This window comes from Gorilla gorilla, chromosome 2, assembly GCF_029281585.2.
Source record: "Gorilla gorilla gorilla isolate KB3781 chromosome 2, NHGRI_mGorGor1-v2.1_pri, whole genome shotgun sequence".
NCBI classification, from domain to species: Eukaryota; Metazoa; Chordata; class Mammalia; order Primates; family Hominidae; genus Gorilla; species Gorilla gorilla.
The window spans coordinates 192,002,674-192,025,679 of NC_086017.1; the positions used below are offsets into that span (position 1 = coordinate 192,002,674).

Sequence of the window (23,006 nt, forward strand, 5' to 3'; positions counted from 1 at the left end):
TGACATTCTTTAAAGTGAACATCTTTTTATGATGATGAAAATAGATCTACATCAAAATTTTAAAGTTTGTGTAATGTCCCATTTTGAATATTATATGGAGGCTGCAAACAGTCATTGATGTGGCACTGGAAATGGAAAGCAAGAGGGCTCAAATCATAGTTCTGACACTTATAGCTTGTCTGATCTTACATGTGTTACTGGTTGCTATAGGGCTCAGTTGCTTAACTGAAATCACGAAGTCTACCTAGAAGAAGTAGTAAAGTGTTGGCTGGGTTCCAAATTCAAATGTTTTCGCTATGCAAGGCCTGAAGAGGGACAATACTTATTCTTTAGAGTTCAGGCAGTATGAGATGCTTTGGCCTGTGCCCAAGTGGAACTTTTACATCCATACTCAAAATCACTCACATTGAGAACAAACAAAAAATACACTGAAAGCCAAAACAGAGAGAGAGAGGAGAGAAGAGAGAAGAGAAAAGGAGGAGAAGGGAGGGGAGGGGAGGACAGGAAAGGAGAGGGGAATCCATAAAGAAAAGCACACTGGGACCCTCATACACTGTTGGTGGGAATGCAAATAATGCAGCCACTTTGGAAAAGTCTGGCAATTCCTCAAAAGGTTTAAACATGGAGTTATCACGAGTCAGCAATTCCATTTCTAGCTATATACCCAAGAGAAACAAAAACATACATCTGTCTATACCAAAACATATACAGAAATTTTCATAGCAGCATTATTCCTAACAGCCAAAAAGTAGAAACAAAGCAAACGTCTATCAATTGATGAATTAATAAATAAAATGATGTGGTATATCCATACAACAGTATATTTGACAAAAAGGAATGAGTAGTAATACATTCTACAACATGGATGAAACTATAAAACATTATACTAAATGAAAGAAGCCAGTCATAGGCCAGGTGTAGTCGCTTACGTTTGTAATCCTAGCACTCTGGGAGGCTGAGGCAGAGGCAGTGGATAACTTGAGCTTAGCAGTTCGAGACCAGCCTGGGCAACATGGTGAAACCCCATCTCTACAAAAAATACAAAGATTAGGTGGGCGTGGTGGGTGGTGTCTGTACTCCCAGCTACTTGTGGGGCAGGGGGTTGAGGCAGGAGAATCACTTTAGTCCAGGAGGTGGAGGTTGTGGTGAGTGGAGATCAAGCCACTGCACTCCAGCCTGGGCAACAGAGTGAGACTCTGTCTCAAAAAAAAAAAAAGATTAAAGAAAAAAGAAAGCCAGTCATAAAACAACACATATTCTGCAATTTCATTTATATTAAATATCTAGACTAGGCCAATCTATATAGGTAGAAAACAGGTTAGTGATTTCCTAGGGCCTGGGGAGCTGGGGTTAAATCCAGAGTGAACGCTAACAGGTATGGGGTTATTTTTGCAGTGATGAAAATGTTCTAAAATTGACTGTGGTGATGGTTGCACAAATCTGTGAATATACTAAAAACTACTGAATTGTACATTATAAATGGGAGAATTATATCTAAAGAAAACTTTTTAAGAAAGCAAATAGGACATTATAATTCTGAAGGATCATAATGAGATACAATATAGAGTGTTAGCATAAGGTGCCCTTAATAAATGGTGGCTATTACTCATTGATGGGCATTTAGTTGTTTACATTTTTCTCATGATGATCAACACTTTAAAAAGAACATCCCAGCCCAGTGTGGGATGGCCAAGAGTTCAAGGTTACAGTGAGCTATGATTGTGCCACTGCACTTCAGCCTTGGCCATAGAGATCCTGTCTTAAAAAAAAAAAAAAAAATAGGCCGGGAGTGAATAAATAGGCTGGGCACGGTGGCTCATGCCTGTAATCCCGAGGCAGGCAGATCATGAGGTCAGGAGTTCCAGACCAGCCTGGCCAACATGGTGAAACCCCATCTCTACTAAAAACACAAAAAAATTAGCTGGGTGTGGTAGTGCGCGCCTGTAATCCCAAGTACTCCGGAGGCTGAGGCAGGAGAATCACTTGAACCAGCAGGCGGAGGTTGCAGTGAGCTGAGATCTCACCAATGCACTCCAGCCTGGGCGATAGAGCGAGACTGTCTAAAAAAAAAATAATAAATAAAATAAAATAAAATAAATATTGTAGTCCTAGTTACTCGGGAGGCTGAGGTGGCAGCATCACCTGAGCCTGGGAAGTCCAGGCTGCCACGTAATCACACCACTGCACTCCATCTTGGGTAACAGAGTGAGACCCTGTCTCTAAATAAATAAATAAATAAATAGAATATCCTGTACATAACAACAGTGAGCACTTTCACAGCCCTCATTTTTTCCCAGAATCTTCAGAGATGCAGACGTGCTCATAAAATGTTGTGTACATTTTATTTTTTTAGAATCTGAAAAACTGGGTCAGTGGGCGTTTCATGGGAAGTATAGAATGTTAGCAAAGTATCCTTTCTTAAGTTTTTCTGCGAAAACGGTAATAATGTAAGTATAACAAGGAGCACTTATAGTATTATTTTCCAAAGCCCTTGCTTAGGGAAGGAGCTTCAGTATTAAGTTGTTAAAATCCATACCCAAAGTATTTGTTATGCTTACAAAACTGGAGATGGTTCTGCTTTGATCCTATTTGCGGAAATTTGCATGCATTTAGCAGAGGAAAACGTGGTCTCCTGCTCTATTAAGTTTGTCTGACTACTTTTAATAAGGCGAATTCACCTAAACTCTGTTCTAGGGTGTGAACACAATTACTTGCCCTGAAAATACTCAGTTTGACTTTTAAATAGCTAAAGTGGTAACAGGTGGGGAGAGGGCTAGGTCAAATTGTTTGAGGGGGTGTGGAACTGTGGAATTTGAGTCAAGAGAAGGCCCAACTTTTTTTAAAAAAAGAGCGGGGCGAAATAACTTGGGGCACAATAGTATGTCTATTTTGTAGGCATCCCTCTTCCCTAGGGCAACTGGAGCCCAAAAAGTGGGTGAGAAAGCCATTCCAGGGCAGCCAGCACTTCCAGAAGTTTAAGGTCAGGCTGCCGGAGCTCAGGGGAATGCCGATGCGCCGCGCAGGCTGTGCCTGGGCAGTTCATTCTGTGGCAGCTGGAGGCACTACTCGGCCGCCGCGGTGCGAACTGCGGGCACGGTGGGGCGGGGACCTAGGGGCGGGTCAACAAAGGTCGGGCGATTGTGTCTGGAGGCAAATCCGACGTAGACGGCGGCAGGCGGAGCCCAAGGCCAGTGATGCAGGGTGCGCAGGGATCCCACCTGGAGAGTCGGGGCGGCACGTTGAGACCCCAGGGGTGAAGGGCGGGGGATTCCAATCCCAGCCCTGTTTTCCCCTCCCCTTTCCCCGCCTCCTTCTCGCCCCTCCCCCCTCCTCCCCTCTGGTTGGAAAGTTTCTAGAATCTCTTCCCAGCGGCCTTTGCGGTTCCAACATGGCGGAGCTGACGGTGGAGGTTCGCGGCTCCAACGGGGCTTTCTACAAGGTACTGACCGTTTTGCCACTTTGTCTAGTGTTCTGGGGGCTGGAGCGCGTTTGAGGGAGGGTTGGTGGTCCCAGAGAGTGAGGTTTGGGGTCGGAAAGGCAGCCAGGCCAAAGCTCGAGGCCGCTGGATTCCTTGCTTCTCCCCCCTCCACCCGCGGTTTAACGGTCTCGGGGGCCGGGGCTCCGTTATGTTTTGAAACAACACGTCGGACACCTCTTACATTTTCCTAGTTATGAACCCTCTTGGTTGCTAGTACGGTTCTTGGCGGGTCGGTGGGAAGCAACTGAGTGGCTGCTGGGCGGCGGGAGCTCCTTCGGAGCAGGCCCGAGCTCTGGGAGGTGGGGGAGTCGTGAAAGGAGGCGGTGGGATTGTGTGGTCACACCCGCTCCCCCGCCCCTCGAACTGGGCCGGGCGGGAGCTCCTCAGCCCGCTCCTCCGACCCCTCCCCACCCCTTGGGGCGGGTGTATCGCGGAATCTTTGGAATTCACCCTTGTATTTGAGTTTTGGGCCAACAAATGTTTAGTGTCTGAGGAGAATGGGGGTACCGGATTGAGGGTTAGGATCAAATACAGAAAAGCAGAAAACCTTGAATTGTGGCGGGTTGGAATATTTTTACGGCCTGGGAAATTGGGCGGCGCCTTAGCCCCTCTATTACGGAAGAAAAGGAGAGTTGTGAGCTTTAAAGTAGGATTTAAAATGCGAAATGGATCAGGGAGATAGGTGGAGAGGTGACTAATTTCTTTATATCACTGCCCCTGTTTTTGGAGGGAGGTTTGGTTTTGTTTTGTTTTTTCTCCCACGAGGTTTTTTGTTTGCTTGGGAGGAAGGACATCCATTACTATGGAATCGGGGCTGAAAAACGTAAGAGGAATAGAGTAGAGGAATTTGGTGGGGCATTCAGCGTTCACATATCTGAAAATGAAATCCTAATAGTTTATTTTTTGCCACTGTAGCGTTCTTTTCTCCTTATTTTCCCGAAATACGCCAGGCTGTTAGAAGATCAATACAGAATCTCCCCAGCTGTTGTCTGTCAGTCAATCTCACTAAGCCAGCATCTCAAATGTTTGAGAGTCTTGGCTATTTTTATGAAGGGCCTTCTTCTAATACATGAGTATTGTGCGTATGCAAAATGAATTCTCACAGGTTTTCATTTCAGCGTACCTTTTATCCCATGGGTTTTTATTTTATTTGGCCACGATTTTCTATTTTCAGCATTTTGATTTTCTTAGTTTACTGATTAGCTCTGTGGATTTGGTTTAACTGTCACGTGGTACTAGCATAATGGGGAATCACAGCGTATAAAGGATCCCCCTAAGCTTTTTACAAGTTTAAATCTCCTTAGGTGGTAAACTTAAAGTGGGAACAGTGCCTGTTGGAAATGAGACTTTATGTTAATGCGTGAGTAGTTAACATTGACGTTCTCGGTTTAAGACTTGATGTCAGACCAATGACCTAGGTGAAATTTGAGTACATAGTTAATTGACTTTTGTTGTTATTGAAACCTGGTGGTTGCTTTCCCTGGACTACTGCAGATACAGTTCGCTGGGTAAGACGGCGAAAAGAATAGACTTATCTATGTTTTTCCTATCAAGTGTAGATAAGTCGTTTTGCATCACCCCCCACCCCTTTCCCGAAAAGTTTTAAATTCTCACTATTTGGCTCTATAGTTCTTGTATAAGGGAGGTATGCATTTTTTCTTGCATATTGGAAAAATAAAGTGATTATTTTGCTTTAATTCATGGTTCTGCATCATGCATGTGGTAGACCACTATTTTTAGCAAAGTATATTTGTCAATAGCCTGCTATGCAAGATATTTTTTCCTTTTTTTAATAAGGTGAAGGTAATTTTAGTAAAGATTGTTTGCAGTCTTACTTTGGTTTCTCACGGTATTTTTTTTTTCCAGTCAATTCACAATGAATCAAATGTCCCCATTTTGGAACTCTGAAGTATTTATAATTGATCTCTATACATATCTACAGTCTACTGCTTGTTTCTACTTAGACTTTGACTCCATTACTCATTTTGCCTCACAAAGTGAGTTGGTACTTTGACAGAGGTTGGAAAGGACACTAGCCACCTGTGTGTGCACTGAAATCATGTACGCTTGAACATTTGGAATTTTATGTCCAGCCATAATCCACTTGCATATGCACTTTGTGGAAACTGTGGTCTTCAGAACTCTGGAAGAATGAGAATGGCGAAGTGGAAAAGAGTCCTGGATTTGAAGTAAACAGATGAGAATTCTAGGTCTGTACTTCACCTTACCATTATCTAACAATGGACCCCTGAACAAATCTGTCTAACATGAGGGGCTTGAAGTAGTTCTGTGATCCCCAGTATATTTTTATCCTATTAAACTGCTGACTTGAAAACCATTGGCTTATTGCACAGAAATTTATTGCTTTTTATTCATTAGAATGTAAAAGTTGATGTTAATTTACATACAGTAAAATAAGCCTTTTTTGGTGTACGGTTATGAATCTTGATAAATGCTGACAATTATCAAGATTAACTGTCACTTTAACTGTGGTGGTGTCAGCATTTATCAAGATTCATAGCCCCCAAGTTTCCGTCATGCCCTTTTCAGTCAACCATTCCTCAACTCCAGCTTCTAGAGTGTTTTCTGTCCCCATAGTTTTTCTTATTCAGAACGTTACGTATATAGAATCGTACACTATATTGTGTAGTGTTTTGAGTCCGGCTTCCATTTAGCGTAGAAGCAATTTAATTTTAATTAGTTTATTTCCAATTTAGAAGATAATACATGGTCACTGAGGGAATTTTGGAACTCAGCAAAAACTAGAAGTTGCCTTGAGATGAGAGCTGTTAACATTTTAGTGTATTTCTTTGGTTTTTTGTGGTGGTTTTCAATGTACAGGTGATCTGAATTTCCCTTTTTTCCTCTCCTCTTACCCCGTGTAGGCAGAAGACACACATTTGGCCATAAGTGTGAATTGCCATTGATGAGTTTCAAAGTCAGTTGTCATGCCTTGAGGCAGTACTCTGTAGACTTTGATTAAAGTTTTTGTAGTAGAACTGAAACTTCATTTCACAAATTAGTTGGAACCAGTGAAACGCTGAAGATCTGAATATTTTACCTAAAATTAGGGTAGCCTTTAAAAAATAGTATGTACACAAATGGTGGCGTGCTAAATACATTGTTCTGCATTTAACAGTGGCTCTATAGTTAGAGATATTAAAAACTTGAATTGTGCATGTTCGTAGCCCTATAAATCTGTGGGGATGAGAGAGAATGGGAAGATGTTAATTAAGCAGTTGTTGGTGGGCTGTGCTGTTATATAAAATAACATTATAGGCTTTGTACTTTTGTACTTATCATACCTAAAGTAGCATCTTAGGTTTTATACTACTGGACATTTAAGGTGTCTTGAAAAAGAAAGTTTTAATGAGGTAGAATGTATATTCTATAAAACTAACCTTTTTTAAGTGTACGGTTGAATGACATTGTATTTACAGAGTTGTGTAACCACCGCCACAGTCTTCCTTCAGAACATTCCATTACCCCAAAGAAACCTCCGGCTCATTTGCATCATTAAAGTGCTTTTTAACTGATGTATAAATATATATTAGTCTTTGTAATAGCATTGCAATTTGTATGGCCTTGGGCTGAGTATAATTTCATTTTATTTTTATTTTTTGAGACAGAATCTTGCTCTTTTGCCCAGGTGGGAGCGCAGTGGTGCGATCTCGGCTCACTGCAACCTCCACCTCCCAGGTTCAAGTGATTCTCCTGCCTCAGCCTCCCAAGTAGCTGGGACAACAGGCATGCGCTAACATGCCTGGCTAATTTTTGTATTTTTAGTAGAGACGGGGTTTTACTATGTAGGCCAGGCTGGCCTTGAACTCCTGATGTCAAATGATCGCCCTCCTCGGCCTCCCAAAGTGCTGGGATTACAGGTGTGAGCCACCACGCCCGACCATGAGTATAATTTTAAATAGAAGTTGGAAGTAAGTCACTCAGTTTCTGGCTCATAGGAAAGTTTCCATGATGTTCCAAGGGAACCTGTAAGCTCTAAGATTTCAATCACTTTCTGCAGAAGATAGAGTTACTTTTTTTTTGTTTTCTTGAGACGGAGTCTTGCTGTGTCACCAGGCTGGAGTGCAGTGGTGCAATCTTGGCTGGCTGCAACCTCTGACTCAGTGGTTCAAGCGATTCTCCTGCCTCAGCCTCCTGAGTAGCTGGTATTTCAGGCACGCACCACCACGCCCAGCTAATTTTTTGTATTTTTAGTAGAGATGGAGTTTCACCATGTTGGCCAGGATGTTCTCGATCTCCAGGATGGTCTCCATCCATCCGCCTCGGCGTCCCAAGGTGCTGGGAATACAGGCGTGAGCCACCGCGCCTGGACAGAGTTAATTACTTTTAGAGCTGTCTGCTTCAACCGTGTAACTGTCTACAAAACAAATCTCAAAGTACTATATTTCTATAATTCCCTGTTTAGCTTGATTTAATATTAAGTGGAATTTGAGTGTAATCTAAGTTATGCAGTGGATATATTAATAATGATGACCTATAGATTTATAGTAAAAAGTTGCGTTCAGAGGGTATGCTGACTTTTCAAGGTTAGTACAGAATCTTGTTAGTTGGTTTCATTGTGGAGATTTGTAATTGAAAAAATGATAATTGTCTTAATATTAGGCCACCCTGTTAATTTAAAAATACATAGTTCCAGATACTTTAAAATGGTTGTTTTGCATATTTAAAAAGATAATTTTTGTTAAAATGCTAAGGAATGAAGATTTAACTGGATGTCAAAATAAATGATCACAACAGCTTTTATTTTCATTCACAGATAGTTGCAAAACGTGGAGGGGAAGGAAGGCTGGGATTTTCTACTCTATCTTGCTGATGGTGATCACAGTTATTAAAAAGTCAACTTAGGCCGGGCGCCGTGGCTCACGCCTGTAATCCCAGCACCTTGTGGGGCCGAGGTGGGTGGATCACGAGGTCAGGAGTTCGAGACCAGCCTGGCCAACATAGAGAAACCCCGTCTCTACTAAAAATACAAAAATTAGCCAGGTGTGGTGGCACGCGCCTGTAGTCCCAGCTACTTGGGAAGCTGAGGTGGGAGAATCGCTTGAATCGGGGAGGCAGAGGTTGCAGTGAGCCGAGATCATGCCATTGCACTCCAGCCTGGGTGACAGAGTGAGACTCTGTCTCAAAAAAAAAAAAGTCAATTTAAATGCATATATTTCTTGTAAAGTTTTGTATTTTGTATTAGAAGAGCAACACATAATTACGAAAAATATGAAAGCAGAAAAGCACATCTTATCTATCTAGAGAGATACTGTCAAGGCCCTGGCTTTAAATACTTCCAGAAAACATTATTTTTCCGTAGTTTTACTTTTATGTACCTGTTATTTTCTATGTCAGATATTTGTGTGCCTTCTGTAAGATAATAGTTTAAGATGAGAGCCTGTTCTTTACTAGATTATGTATTAAGCTTCTATATGTATTTCCTGATTTTCTTTTCCCAAGAACTCTGTGAGGTTGGTTTTATTTTTTTAGTTTTTATTTTTTAGTAGAGATGGGGTCTTGCTATTTAGATCAGGCTGGTCTCAAACTCCTGATCTCAAGCAATACTCCCATCTGGGCCTCCCAGAGTGCTGGGATTACAGGCATGAACCACTGAGTCTGGCCAGCTTTAGGGATTTTTCAAAGTAACTTTTGGGATAGTGAGCTTACATTTTCATTAGGAGGAAAAGGGCAGACACTTTGCTGGATTATCACTCTGAGTAAGTTCTCTATCACAGTGTTTAAGGTTGTCAAATTAGCTTTTTTGTAGTGGGAAGAGGAATATGCATTCATTCCATGATTGACCCCTAATTCTTGTAATAGTCTTTAACTGGCAGGATCATCCAGGTAAACACCTTGGTTTTTTCATATGCAGTATGAAGCAGTTGTATTTCCTTTAACCTATTTATAAGTTGTGAAATCTTTGCTAGTTTCTGTTGATGGCAGTCCCATCTACTTCTAGCAACTGTAACTAATTTTCATTGAGTACCCAGACTACTTACCAGACTTTGTAGGTGCCTTACTCGAATTTCCCATTTAATCCTTTCAACCACAGTGAAGTAGATAACAACACTATTTGAGAATACTGAGGCTAAGTGAATCCAGGTCTGTAAAGTTAGATGCTGATTCAAGATTCAGACTGTGAAGTTTGACGCCACAGAACCAATTTCTTTAACCATTATGGTGCAATATTTTTTGAAGTACAAATACGTTTTGCCACATTATTACTAATTTTGAATTGTTACTAATATGAGGAGAATTATGAGGAATAAATTGGGAGGTTCCCAGAGAAATGATTTGAGCTATGCCTTTGCTTCAGACAAATCTGCTTTCTAATATAGTAGCCACCAGCCATGGAGCTGAAATGTACTAGTCTGAATTGAGATATGCTTTAAATGTAAAATACAAATTGGGTTTCAAAGCCTTAGAATTAAAAAAAAAAATGTGAAACACCTCAATAGTTTTTTTTTGGTTTTTTTTTTTTTTTTTTTGAGCCAGAGTCTTGCTCTGTTGCCCAGGTTGGAGTGCAGTGGCACTATCTTGGGTCATTGCAACTTCCGCCTCCTGGGTTCACGTGATTCTCATGCCTGAGCCACCCGAGTAGCTGGGATTATAGCTGTGTGCCTCCACGGCCAGGCAATTTTTGTATTTTTAGTAGAGACAGGGTTTCACCATGTTGGCCAGGCTGGTTTCGAACTCGTGACCTCAAATGTTCCACCTGGCTCAGCCTCCCAAAGTGCTGGGATTACAGGCGTGAGCCACTGTGCCAGGCCAATAATTTTTTTACATTGATTACATGTTGGATAATACTTTAGGTATATCAGGTTAAATAATACTGAAATTAATATTACCTATTTCTTTTCATGCATTTTGTTTTATTTTGAGACGGAGTCTTGCTCTGTTGCCCAGACTGGAGTGCAGTGGCGCAATCTCAGCTCACTGCAACCTCTGCCTCCCGGGTTCAAGCAGTTCTCCCGTCTCAGCCTCCTGAATACCTGGGACTAAAGGTGCCAGCCACCACGCCTGGCTGATTTTTGTATTAGAGATGGGGTTTCACCATATTGGCCAGGCTGGTCCCAAACTCCTGACCTTATGATCTTCCTGCCTCAGCCTCCCAAAGTGCTGGGATTACAGGCATGAGCCACTACCTCCTTCTTTTAATCAAGATAATTTATGCTATCAGTGTATTTAACTTGCCTGCCATTCTCTATCTTCAGCGTTTTTTGCTGTCTATTTTGGGAAGATGAACAGAGGTCTCCATTAGTAAAATAGCTGATGAAGTTTATTATTGTTGGCAAAGGGATGCGCTCCTGTGTTGAGATTTCTTCAGATCAGGAGCCTCAGAGGCTCCTGAATTCCTTTCTTAATCTACATAATTAATCATAGGTAGCTGTTTTTGGTTCCCTTTTCATATAACCTTTTTGTTTTTACAGTTTTTCAGGTTATTTTCAAGTCTTAAATTTTGTTGATATATGTACTTAGTTCATAGTAAGCCCTCAGTATATATTTGTTGAATGATGTGTAATCTTAGTAACTGCTAACTTCGTCATTTCTGATTTTGGTTCAAACTGAATTTAAATGATTTTTTTAAAGAAGTTATGTTTTGATCTTGGTCAAGTTCAGATACTGTCACAAAACTTTATGCATGCATAGAGGGAACTGTATAGAACTTAAACTCTGCAACAAGAAAGTCAGAATAGTTTTGTTCTTTTTTTTTTTTTTTTTGAGTCTAGCTCTTGCCCAGGTTGGAGTGCAGTGGCACAATCTTGGCTCACTGCAACCTCTGCAACCTCTGCCTAAGAGGCACAAGCGATTCTTGTGCCTCAGTAATTATTGTAGCTGAGATTACAGCCATGCACCACCACGCCCGGCTAATTTTGTATTTTTAGTAGAGATGGCGATTTGCCGTGTTGACTAGGCTGACCTTGAGCTCCTGATCTCAGGTGATCTGCCTGCCTCAGCCTCCCAAAGTGCTAGGATTACAGGTGTGAGCCACCATGCCTGGCCCAGAATAGTTTTGGGTGGCCATTTGGAACCATTAACTTATTCCATTTCAAAGAGAACTGTTAGATAATACATACTAATGGGTGAACCTAACAAGCCAAGAACATTACTGGTATGTAAGCAGTAGTAGTAGACACTTGTGTATTCTTAAAGAAATCTTCACATCCTCATTGTCCTTTTTCTTTTTTCAAACTCAGAACAGTTACGTGCTCAATACTAATGAATGCTGAATGCTTGCCTTGAATAATTTTTTTTTCTTATTAGAGCTTACTCCATAATTGGCTGGGCGCGCTGGCTCTTGACTGTAATCCCAGCACTTTGGGAGGCTGAGGCGGGTGGATCACTTGAGGGCAGGAGTTCGAGACCAGCCCGGCCAACATGGTGAAACCATCTCCACTAAAAACACAAAAATTAGCAGGGCATGGTGGCTGGTGCCTGTAATCCCAGCTATTCTGGAGGCTGAGGCAGGAGAATCCCTTGAACCCAGGTTGGGGGTGTGTGTGGAGGTTGCAGTGAGCCAAGATCACGCCACTGCACTCCAGCCTGGGCAACAGAAACTCCATCTCAAAAAAAAAAACAAAACTTATAATAATTATTGTAATGTATAATGTAATTGGTAAATTTGCAGACTTTTTGAATTTGTGGAACAAGTATCTAGTGATTTGGAATAATTTTACTTTGTAGATTTAGTTGCGTAGATCTTTTTAAAAAGTATATTGTTTGAAGTTAAGACTTTTTTTGATTGCAGTAGCAGCCTTGACTATTTGGTACTTGTTGGAATCAAATTACAACTTAGATCTTTTAGTTGTTGTAAGCATCTTATAAGTTTATATCTTATAAATTTGAGATCCCTAGCGATGGAAAAATTAGAAGTGGGGAGTGGTGATGCACATACATGCTGTATGGAAAACGTGTTGGCTGACAATAAAATATATTCTAATTCTTAAAAGTATACGTTTACATATACACGTGTATAATTTTACACACACGTGAGTATGATATAAAAACTTAGTCTGTTGTATTTTTTTTTCCCCTGGTTGCTCTTTACCACCTGGGTCTCTCACAGCCGCCTCCATATTAGGTAACCTTTGTTTGTAGCACATATACGTGGTTCCATATATTTCACTATGCTCGTAGAATTGTATATAGGTACGCATTCAGTTACAAGTATAGGGTTTTTCAGTATTACTGTATAAAAATAGGATCATCCACATCTTAACTATTTTCATGTGGAGTATGGTTTATTTTTTAAGGTTATATAATCATAAGAATGTATTAAATTCAGCCATTCCCCAGTTAATAGACATACATTTTGTTTTCAGTTTTTTGTCGCTCTACATACCTATTTCCATTGGATAGATATCAAAGAATGGGATAGCTTGGTGAAAGGGAACCTTTAAAAAAACAAAAAACTGTAATAAATGTTAAAAGATTGCTTTCCAAAAAGGCTTCTGATGCTTCCTGTGTTCTCCATCAATAATAAATGGCAGCTTTTTCTTTTTATCTGTGCCAGAAATTGGCTTTACGATCTTTAATTTTTGCCAGTCTGTTGGATGTAAAGGGATATCTCATTGGAACTTGATCCCAGTTGTGAATTTTAATCTTTGTTTGCCATTTGAACTTGTTCTTTTAAGACTTGCCTTTGTTTGCCATTTGATTTTGTTTTTCTAAGAATTGCCTGTCTTTTGCCCATTTTTTTGTTGGGGTGTCCTTTGTCAGTTTTGAAAATCTTTCTGTATTATGGATATTTAGCCTCTGACCTAATGTAAGAGTGTCCACTCTCCCACCTATTTATTTAGGTTATTAATTTTGAGATAGGATCTCAAAATAAATAATACTGTGTCACCCAGGTTGCAGTCCAGTGATAGGATCATGGCTCATTGCAGTCTTGACCTTCCAGGTTCAAGCGATCCTCCTGCCTCAGCCTCTGGAGTATCTGAGACTACAGACATGTGCCACCATGCCCAGCTAATTTAAAAAAATTTTCTGTAGAGATGGGTCTTGTTATGTTGCCCAGACTGGCCTCCAACTCCTGGACTCAAGTGATCTTCCTGCCTTGGCCTCCCAAAGTGCTGGGATTACAGGTGTGAGCCACACTGTGCCCTGCCTCCCCATCCTTTTAACTTCTTTTCTTATATTGCTGGTCATAGTGAGATTTTAGTTTTTAACATAATTTTTTTTTCCGTTATGGCTTCTGGGTTTCCAGTCCTGGTTAAGACAGTCTGTGCCCAGATTATACATACAATTTCTTAGGTTACTTTGGAGTTTTATTTTTACATTTAAATAGTACGTTAATATTTTTGCATATTTGTATGTATAGGCAGTTATGCTAGTGCCATGTATTAATCATCTCTGTTTGAAAGTTGTTTTTCTTGCATGTGTGTCTCTCCTTAGCTGGATCTCCCTCACTTCTAGGATTGGGATGAGAGGTTGATGCTCAGCATCCTGGAGGGCTGAATCCCATTCCAGATTGATAGACCCTCCTGAGAATTACTCCAAAGAGTCTGGGGTGTCCTGGGAATACCATACAGAGATCTCGAGAAGGGAACATTGTGATTTGCTTTTTGGCAAATAAGGCCAGTTAGGGATCTTATTTTCCTTACATTACTGTCTTGGATCCTCTTTTGTTATACACAGTAAGTAGTGGGATCTGAGACCTTACAGTGAAACCACTGTATTGTAGTGCCTTCATTTAGTGAGGCTTTTTTTTTTTCCTTGCCCTGATAAGGAGCCCTTTATATAATCTGTTAACTATGTAGACAGTCCAGAAACTTTATTATGAATCTTTTAAATTACTTTACTTATCATAAAAGCTCCAGGAAGATTTACCATGGTAGTTGTGGGGAGGGAGTAGCTTTAAGTACTCCTAGCACATCTTTGAGTGTCAGGGAGTACCCCAGTTTAAGAATCTTCACCTCCTTTATTTTGCAAATAGAGAAATTGTTGTTGTTTTAGGAGACCGGTCTGTTGATCTGTCTCCCTATGTTGCCCAGGCTGGCTGGCCTCGAACTACTAGGCTCAAGTGATCTTCCCCCCTCAGTCTCCTGAGTGGGTTGGGATTACAGACCCCTCGGGCATCCTTCTTGAGAACTTTAAAGTTGCCTAGATAACGATGATCACCCAGATCTGGGAGACAAGTCAGACTTTTGCAGCTTGTTTCTTTTTTTTTTGAGACAGAGTCTTGCTCTGTCGCCCAGGCTGGAGTGCAGTGGCGTGGTCTTGGCTCACTGAAACCTCTGCCTCTCGGGTTCAAGTGATTCTCCTCCCTCAGGCTCCCAGGTAGCTGGGACTTCAGGTGTGTACCACCATGCCCAGCTAATTTTTGCATTTTTAGTAGAGATAGGGTTTCGCCATGTTGGCCTCGAACTCCTGACCTCAGGTGATCTGCCTTCCTCGACCTCCCAAAGTGCTGGGATTACAGGTGTGAGCTGTCGTGCCCAGCCTTCAGCCCGAGTTTCTTATCTGAACTATAAAGCGCAGAAACACAGTTTCTCAGTTCTCCTGGTGATGGCACATAGGTCGTAGTACCATTCTAGATATATGTGAGAGAAGTTAATTCATTACACACAGCGGATGCCTTATTGCATCGGGCTGTATTCTCCTAGAATCCTGGTTAAAAAAGATTGTTTGCTGTGTTCAGTTTTCTCTTTCATTTTGAAAATCCTGTTAAATGGATCATGCTGTGTAGGGTGCAGAGCAGGACAACAGATGAGATTCTGACTGTGGACGTGTTGATTTTAGGTGTCAGTAAACTATGGGTGGAGATGCCTGAATAGTTGGAAGTTGGGTTTAGAATCAACAGAATAGATTGTTTTTCCATATATAGATTTGGGAAATTAGTGGAAGATCAACCAATTTTTGTATCTTTAGTAGAGACGGGGTTTCACCATGTTGGCCAGGTTGGTCTCAAACTCCTGACATCAGGTGATCCACCTGCCTCGGCCTCCCAAATTGTTGGGATTACAGGCGTGAGCCACCGTGCCTGGCCTCAATGCAATTTCATTATACATAAAACAGCATCAGTTGTCAGAGGGACTGTACCATGAAGAAAGAAGAAATGTGCCAATTAATCTGAACAATGGCTGTCTTTATTTTTTAATATTCTTATGTAGTTATTGAAAGATATCCTTCTAACAGTCTCATACATAAAATGGGAAGTTCAAGCAAAAGAAATTCATTAAAACATATTCATATTCAGATACCTGCGTTTCTTCTCAAAATATCTTCCTCAGTGCCATGGAGAGTATTGATGTTGTAAACCTACTTTAAAAGTGCTCTCCTGGCCAGGCGCGGTGGCTCACGCCTGTAATCCCAGCACTTTGGGGGCTGAGGTGGGTGGATCACGAGGTCAGGAGTTCGAGACCAGCCTGGCTAATATGGTGAAACCCTGTCTCTATTAAAAATAAAAAAGTTAGCTGGGCGTGGTGGCATGTGCCTCTAGTCCCAGCTACTCGGGAGGCTAAGGCAGAAGAATCGCTTGAACTGGGAGGTGGAGGTTACAGTGAGCTGAGATCAGGCCACTGCACTCTGGCCTGGGCGACAGAGCGAGACTCCATCTCAAAAAAAAAAAAAAAAAGTGCATTCCTCTGTTGTCTCCAGGATTTTCTTCCAGTAATTTTTACTCATTTTGTGAGCTTTGATCCTGGTGCTTTCTAGATTTTATCAGAAGGTGTTAACAGACAAACATTCTGATAGGAAACCGCAGTCATTCCTAAAATCGTTCTTCGTTGGTTTGCTGACTGAAATGCTCAGGGGTTACCATCAGGTGCCACAGAAAATCGCAAGCAAACCAAGTTTGAGTACTAAAGAGTGACATTTATGTCCTGACTGACATGTGGCTATCAGCTATTCCAAGACGCCATCCATTGTAAGAAGCATCCTGATTTCAGAGATGTTAAATCATTCAAATTGATGGGCTGGAAAGGTAGACTGGGGCCAGAGTATGAATCAATAAATAAACTGATAATTGATCAAGGGATAAAAAGTGATAATAAAATCCATTGTGGCAGTTCTTGGGGAAGAAAAAACCCGAGGTACTGAATTTTGCATGAATTATGCTAGTACCTTTTTCTCATGGGCTATATATTTTGTAATCAAATTTATCCACATCAGTAATATTTAACTGATGTAGTTGGGGTAAATGGAGAGTTAACCTAGTCAGAGGAAAGACCCTTCACTATCTAACAAACAGCCCAGTGTCTGTAATAAAGAAGGATTTATTTTAATCAGTTTATCTTTAGAAATACAGTAAGTACTTTACCACAAGTTTGCATCAGGAATTAAGCCATGAACTGCACTTTTTTCTTTTTTTAACACATTTGAGAAGGCATAAAAAAAGTAAAGTTATTTCTGACTGTTGTGCCAAATCTAGAGAGAAAAGTAAAATGTTTAAATTTCATGCCAGCGATTCATGAGAAGAGAATTAAAAAGAAAAACAGTAGTCTTAAAGCTGGAGTGACAAACTATGTAAGAATACTTGATCAGGTTTGAGGGAAGCAGTAATGTGAATCTGATACTTCCTTTTGCTTACTTAAGAGAATAAATGTGAACTTAGAGGTATGATTCCTGACAGGTCTCCTGCTTTACCATGAAACTTTTAATAGGTTGGAATCTTGAGACTGGAGTCATTAAAAAGTTGGGTTAAGCCAAGGATAGTTCCTAATCTCTATTTAGGGGGATTGTACTGTATATATATATATTTATATATTTTTTTTTTCCTGGCCTTTTGTTGGCATTAAAAAAGAAAAAAGGCAGTTTGTTTTGCAATCAGAAAACTCTTCTAAGAAGAATTTTGAAATATGAGAGTTACACTTTTAGGGTGTAAATCTTCGATTTTTTGGTTCTGGACTTGCATTTTAAAACTTTGGATTCAGGCTGTGCTGTTTCTGATTACATTTGGTAGTCTGCCAAATATTAAGGTTTTAAAGTTTCTGTTTACTCCTTTATAAAGTTTGTTTACTCCTTTATAAGGAATGTAAATTTACTGTTGTAATGAATTGAAATGGTAGGAAGGCATCAGTGGGTCTTAAAAAAAATCTAAAGTAACAGATGAATTTGTAATCATGGTTACTTTCCAGTCAAAGGAATTTTTCTAGACTAGGATGGTATATTCTTAATGGGTTTATTAGGAATGTTCCTGAAGGGACATCTGTACAGATTTCTAAGCCACAACTCAATCAAGATACCTGATCTATTGATCAGTATTTCAAACATTAAAATTTTCTTTCAGCTTGAATCCAGGTTTTGGACAAGATAATTGCCTTACCAGTTGTGAGTTGGTTTTTGATACTTTGGGAACCTTGCCTTAAATATCTTTTTATGATAGGTGCCTTATTTCCTCTGATTAACATTACTACCAGACTCAGTCTTTTAGAGTTTAAAACTATATGAATTGGCAAAAGTATTTCATCATTTGGTTCATAGTGATTTAGTGAAAAGAGCTCAAGACAGATGAGATTTTAAATTTGTACTTTTAACCTAGGGAGTGAAACTTTGGGGCTATATAAGATGTGTATTGTTTCAATTTTCCTTCTTTAAAATGAGTGCTCTTATAAAATGAGTGGTTTGTAAATGATATTTTGTCTGCCCTTATACAGTGTCATTAGGTCACTGTTCCACAGCCAGGTTCCATAATACATCTGTTCAGATTTTTTGCTATATTTGTAATATTAATCTTTTAACTCCTGAAATATATTCATACCATGTTTCTTTCTGTTTAGCCTATAGGATTTTTTTTCCCACAACAGCTCCTGTCAAGTTGAGAAACTTTTTGTTTTTCAGCTATATTCTGTAATTTCAAAAATATATTCATAAAGTAAGCAGATATCCTGTGTACTTTTTTCCCCCACAGGCCATTTAAGCGCCCATCTAAAAAAAAATGAGTAGATCTTCATAGTAAGGTAGGATCTACAAGACACAAACTGAAGAGAAAAGCAAAGTTCAGAACAAATTGTAGCAAATGTTTAACACTTTAAAGGAGATTTGTATATTATTAAAATTACATTTTTTCCTGTGAATTACTTGTTCACCTAGTTCATATCCATCGATACCTTTTCCATCAGCTTGTTCTTACTCACCTAAGAATATTTGAATTGGGGATTTAACCCTGTTGTATGCTGTTTCACCCTCTGCCCCCTTTTATCCTTTGTATGTGATGCTTTTATATTTTAGCTTCTGGGTAGTATACTTTTATCAAACTTTGTGGCTTTTGGGTTTTGCTTTTTTGGTTAGAAAGGCCTTCCTTACTGCAAGTTATAGATAATTGGCTCCTGCTTTCTCCTGGAATTGTTACTGATTTTTTTTTGAAGTTTGAATGTTTTGTCTATTGATTTTTTTTTTTTCTGATGAAGACATCCATTTCTGTTTTCCCCAAGAATTATTTAAATGTTCCAATACCATTTTAAAAAGAGTCCATTCCTTCCCCATTTGTAAATTCCTAAATGACTTTAGGCCTACTTTTGGAATCTGTGTTCTGTTCCTTTGAAATATCTTTTCCATCTTCATTATTGTAGTTTTAAGATAATCTTTAAGGTTTGGTAAGTATAGAGTGTTATTGTTCTCTCCCATCCCAGCCCCCCCCCCACCCCATTTTAGAAGTTTCCTTTTTGAATGCTTTCTTTTTTAAAATTTTTTGAGATAGGCTTATTTTATTAGGTCCCCCCACCCCAAACACATACACACTCTTAATATTTCAGTGGGATCCCATTGAAATTATAGGTTAATTTTAGGGGCATATTGAAATTTTTATAATATCAAGGTGTCTAAGAACATGATGGTGTTTTACATTTTCCTAAATTTTGTATTTATATTTATTAGAGCTTCAGACATTTTTGTACATAGCTTTTGTGCATATTTCTGTTGTTGAGGACACTTATAGGATTTATTTTTTGGTTGTTGCTGTAAGTTGAATTTTTTTGTATAAAATTTTTATTTTACAGCTGCCTGTTGTTTACATGTAGAAGGCTAATGGATTGTTAGTTAACTTGCTGCTTAAGTGGATCTTTGACTAGAACCTTTTTTTAAAAAATTGTTTTATACTACATTGCTTTTGAAATTAGTTCTTCGGATAGTGCTTTTTCACTGCTCAAGGATTCCTTCTACTCCTTCCATCCCTACTTTCATTTTACACTTAATTTATGGCATTTTTTGTTTGTTTTTTTTAGACGGAGTTTCACTCTTGTTGCCTAGGCTGGAGTGCGATGCACTACCTCGGCTCACTGCTGCCTCCACCGCCTGGGATCAAGTGATTCTCCTGCCTCAGCCTCCCAAGTAGCTGGGATTATAGTCATGCGCCACCACACCCTGCTAACGTTGTATTTTTAGTAGAGACGGGGTTTCTCCATTTTGGTCAGGCTGGTCTCGAACTTTGCCTGCCTCGGCCTCCCAAAGTGCTGGGATTACAGGCGTGAGCCACCGCGCCCGGCCTAATTTATGGCATTTTTAGTTTTTTATTACATGATGCCTATTTGTTTTGTCAGAGTTATGTGGGCATTTTAAGATTTTTTTTTTCCGCCTATCCATAGCAAGTTGTGAACATTTTAAGATTTTGAATACACTTCAGATGTGTTATACTGCCTAGTTATTAATGATTATCTTAAATTATAGTTAAGAGTTTCAAATGTAAACATTATTGGACTGTGTGAGTGAACAAGACAAGTGACCATTTAATAAGGATGCCTTGAAATCTTCTGTGTCTGGATATGTATGGGAAGAAGAAAAAGACATGTCAAAGGCTTTGTTCTGAGAAATATGGGACCTGAGCCAGGTGGGTGTGAATAGGAAGAGAAACAGTCGAAATCCCCAAAGATTGGATGGAGACTTAAAGGCATAAAGCCCCCTGCCATGTGCAGACAAATGTGGCTGTTATGGTGTCTCCTGACTATCGGATTTTGGCAAAGACCCAGCCCTGTCAATTTGGGTCTCTTGAGCAGGCGGGGAGACCTAGCATCATTCTGGTGGCTTGGGAATACAAAAATACATTTAAAAGTATTGGCTGTGTCCTGTATCAAGTGGACTAAATTTTAGAGAAATCTGGCCATTAGAAACACCTTTCTCTAGAATTTAGGACTTGGGGATTAGATTTTATGGAGTAGGATATTAGAAATCGTTCACTACAGTCCAAATAGATTTTAAGGACTTGGTGTCAGGCCTTACTCTGGTAAATCTTATGGCAGAATGATAGTAGCAATAAGAGTAGATGCTCAAGGGCTGGGGCGTGGTGGCTCACGCCTGTAATCCCAGCACTTTGGGAAGCCAAGGTGGGCGGATCACGAGGTCGGAGTTCGAGACCAGCCTGGCGGACATGGTGAAACCCAGTCTCTGCTAAATATACAAAAATTAGCTGGGCGTGGTGGCGTGTGCCTGTAATCCCAGCTACTCGGGAGGCTGAGGCAGGAGAAGCACTTGAACCAGGGAGTTGGAGGTTGCAGCCAGCTGAGATTGCACCGCTGCACTCCAGCCTGGCAACAAAGTGAGACTCCATCTCAAAAAAAAAAAAAAAAAAAAAAGTAGTTGTACAGAGCTATGTTTTAAAGTTTGTGAAAAATGTGCACTCAAAGTTGATACTGATGTTTATGGTGGAAGTGTTTGTGGGAAAGGTAGAAGTGGTGATTTTTAGATAGAAAAAAGGTTTTTATTACAAAGGAGAGTGAGAGATTATTATAAAGGTGAGAAAGGAGTGAAAGTTTCCAGTGATTTAGAGTTCTGATTTGAACTAATCCACTATGAATTATACAGAGACTAGAAAGATTAATTTGTGAGACTTTTCAAACTTTGTGAGAGTTTGTTGAAGAACTAGAACACGTTAGTGGAAGTTGAAAATATGGCTGTCTTCTGATGGAAGAGATGCTTTACTAATATTCATAAACATGGAAATTCCCAGTTTCTGAAATTTGTTAAAAAGTGGCAAGGGTATAATACAGTTATATTTGGTGGTAACATAACTGAATGCGCTGACCAAAGTGATTTTTGAAAGCGAATGTGGGCCAGGTGTGGTGGCTCATGCCTATAATCTGAGCACTTTGGGAGGCCGAGGCGAGTGGATCACCTGAGGTCAGGAGTTCGAGACCAGCCTGGCCCACATGGCAAAACTCTGTCTCTACTAAAAATACAAAAAAATTAGCTGGGTGTGGTGGTGTAGTCCCAGCTACTGGGGAGGCTGAGGTAGGAGGATCGCTTGAGCCAGGGAGGTGGAGGGTGGAGGTTGCTGTGAGCCCAGATCACACCACTGTACTCCAGCCTGGGCAACAGAGCAAGACTGCCTCAAAAAAAAAAAAAAAAAAAAGAAGTGAATGTGCCCTACTAGAAATAGAGAAACTGGCCAGAAAGTCATTATTATAGCATGGTCAGATAATCAGAGCCTGAACTAGAGTGGCAACTCTTAATATTTAAATTTAGGGAGGATTAATTAATAAATATCTCCAGAATTGCAAGGCAGGAGCTACTATAGCAGTCTTTTTTGTTTTTTTCTTTGAGATGGAGTTTTGCTCTTGTTGCCCAGGCTGGAGTGTAGTGGTGTAGCCTCGGCTCACTGCAACCTCTGCCTCCTGGGTTCAAGCGATCCTCCTGCCTCGGCCTCCCGAGTAGCTGGGATTACAGGCACCTGCTACCACATCTGGCTAATTTTTGCATTTTTAGAAGAGATGGAGTTTCACCATGTTGGCCAGGCTGGTCTCGAACTCCTGAGCTCAGGTGATCTGCCTGCGCTGGCCTCCCAAAGTGCTGGCATTACAGGCGTGAGTCACTGCACCGGGCCTACCATAGCAATCTTCAAGAGAAAGATATCCTGGGTTTTAGGCCTCAGTGGGGATGTTTGCATAGAAATGTCTGGTGGCACACAAATAAATGAGACAACAGGCAGTTGGAGCTGGAGAAGAGAACTGAGCCATTCCCACTGCCAGTTTATATTTTATAGTCTTAATTTGCTAATTTGCTTAGAAAAATGTCTAACACAGAGTATGCCCTTAAACATTAGTTGTTGTGGGGTTTTTTTTTTTTTTTTTGGGGGATGGGGCCACTCTGTCACCCAGGCTGGAGTGCAGCAGCATGGTCATGGCGCAGCAGTGTGATCATGGCTCACTGCAACCTCTGCCTCCCAGGCTCAAGTGATCCTCCCGCCTCAGCCTTCCAAGTAGCTGGGACCACAGACATGCCACCAGGCCCGGCTAATTTTTTTATATTTTTGGTAGAGATGGGACTCCACTGTCTTGCCTAGGATGGTCTCGAACTCTTGAGCTCAAGGTGTCCGCCTTTCTTGTTCTTCCAAAGTGTTGGGTGCCTGGGCTTGCTTTGTTTTTTATTACTTAAGTTACCCTTCTTCCATTTACTTTGTAAGTTTCAAAAAAACAAACAAACAAAAAAAAACAAAAAAAAAAACATTTTTTGTTGTTGTAAGTTTGCCTTTTCCCTTTATTCTCTTCTTTCTTTTGGGTTTATTCCTTCAAATCTCTTTACTGTTAGTTAATGGACTTTTGGGAAGGAGTGAGATAAACAGATGTGTTCATTTTTGTCTTACTTTGACCAGGTA

At 40.3% G+C, this 23,006-nt stretch overlaps 1 protein-coding gene across 8 annotated transcripts in view; it reads left to right on the forward strand.

The window, feature by feature from the left end:
- Nucleotides 1-3,128: 3,128 nt before the first annotated feature.
- Nucleotides 3,129-23,006, forward strand: part of FXR1 (FMR1 autosomal homolog 1) — a 64,733-nt gene continuing 44,855 nt past the window's right edge. For 3 of the 8 annotated variants that reach the window (XM_019023812.4, XM_019023813.4, XM_019023815.4), the window contains exon 1: nucleotides 3,153-3,439. In XM_019023812.4, coding sequence (XP_018879357.2) covers nucleotides 3,389-3,439 — 51 coding nt within the window. In that variant the 5' untranslated portion in view covers nucleotides 3,153-3,388. Of the gene's footprint in view, nucleotides 3,440-5,447; nucleotides 5,689-23,006 lie in introns of those variants that run through there. The other 5 variants (XM_063704410.1, XM_063704411.1, XM_004038066.5 and 2 more) reach the window with 4 other exon arrangements.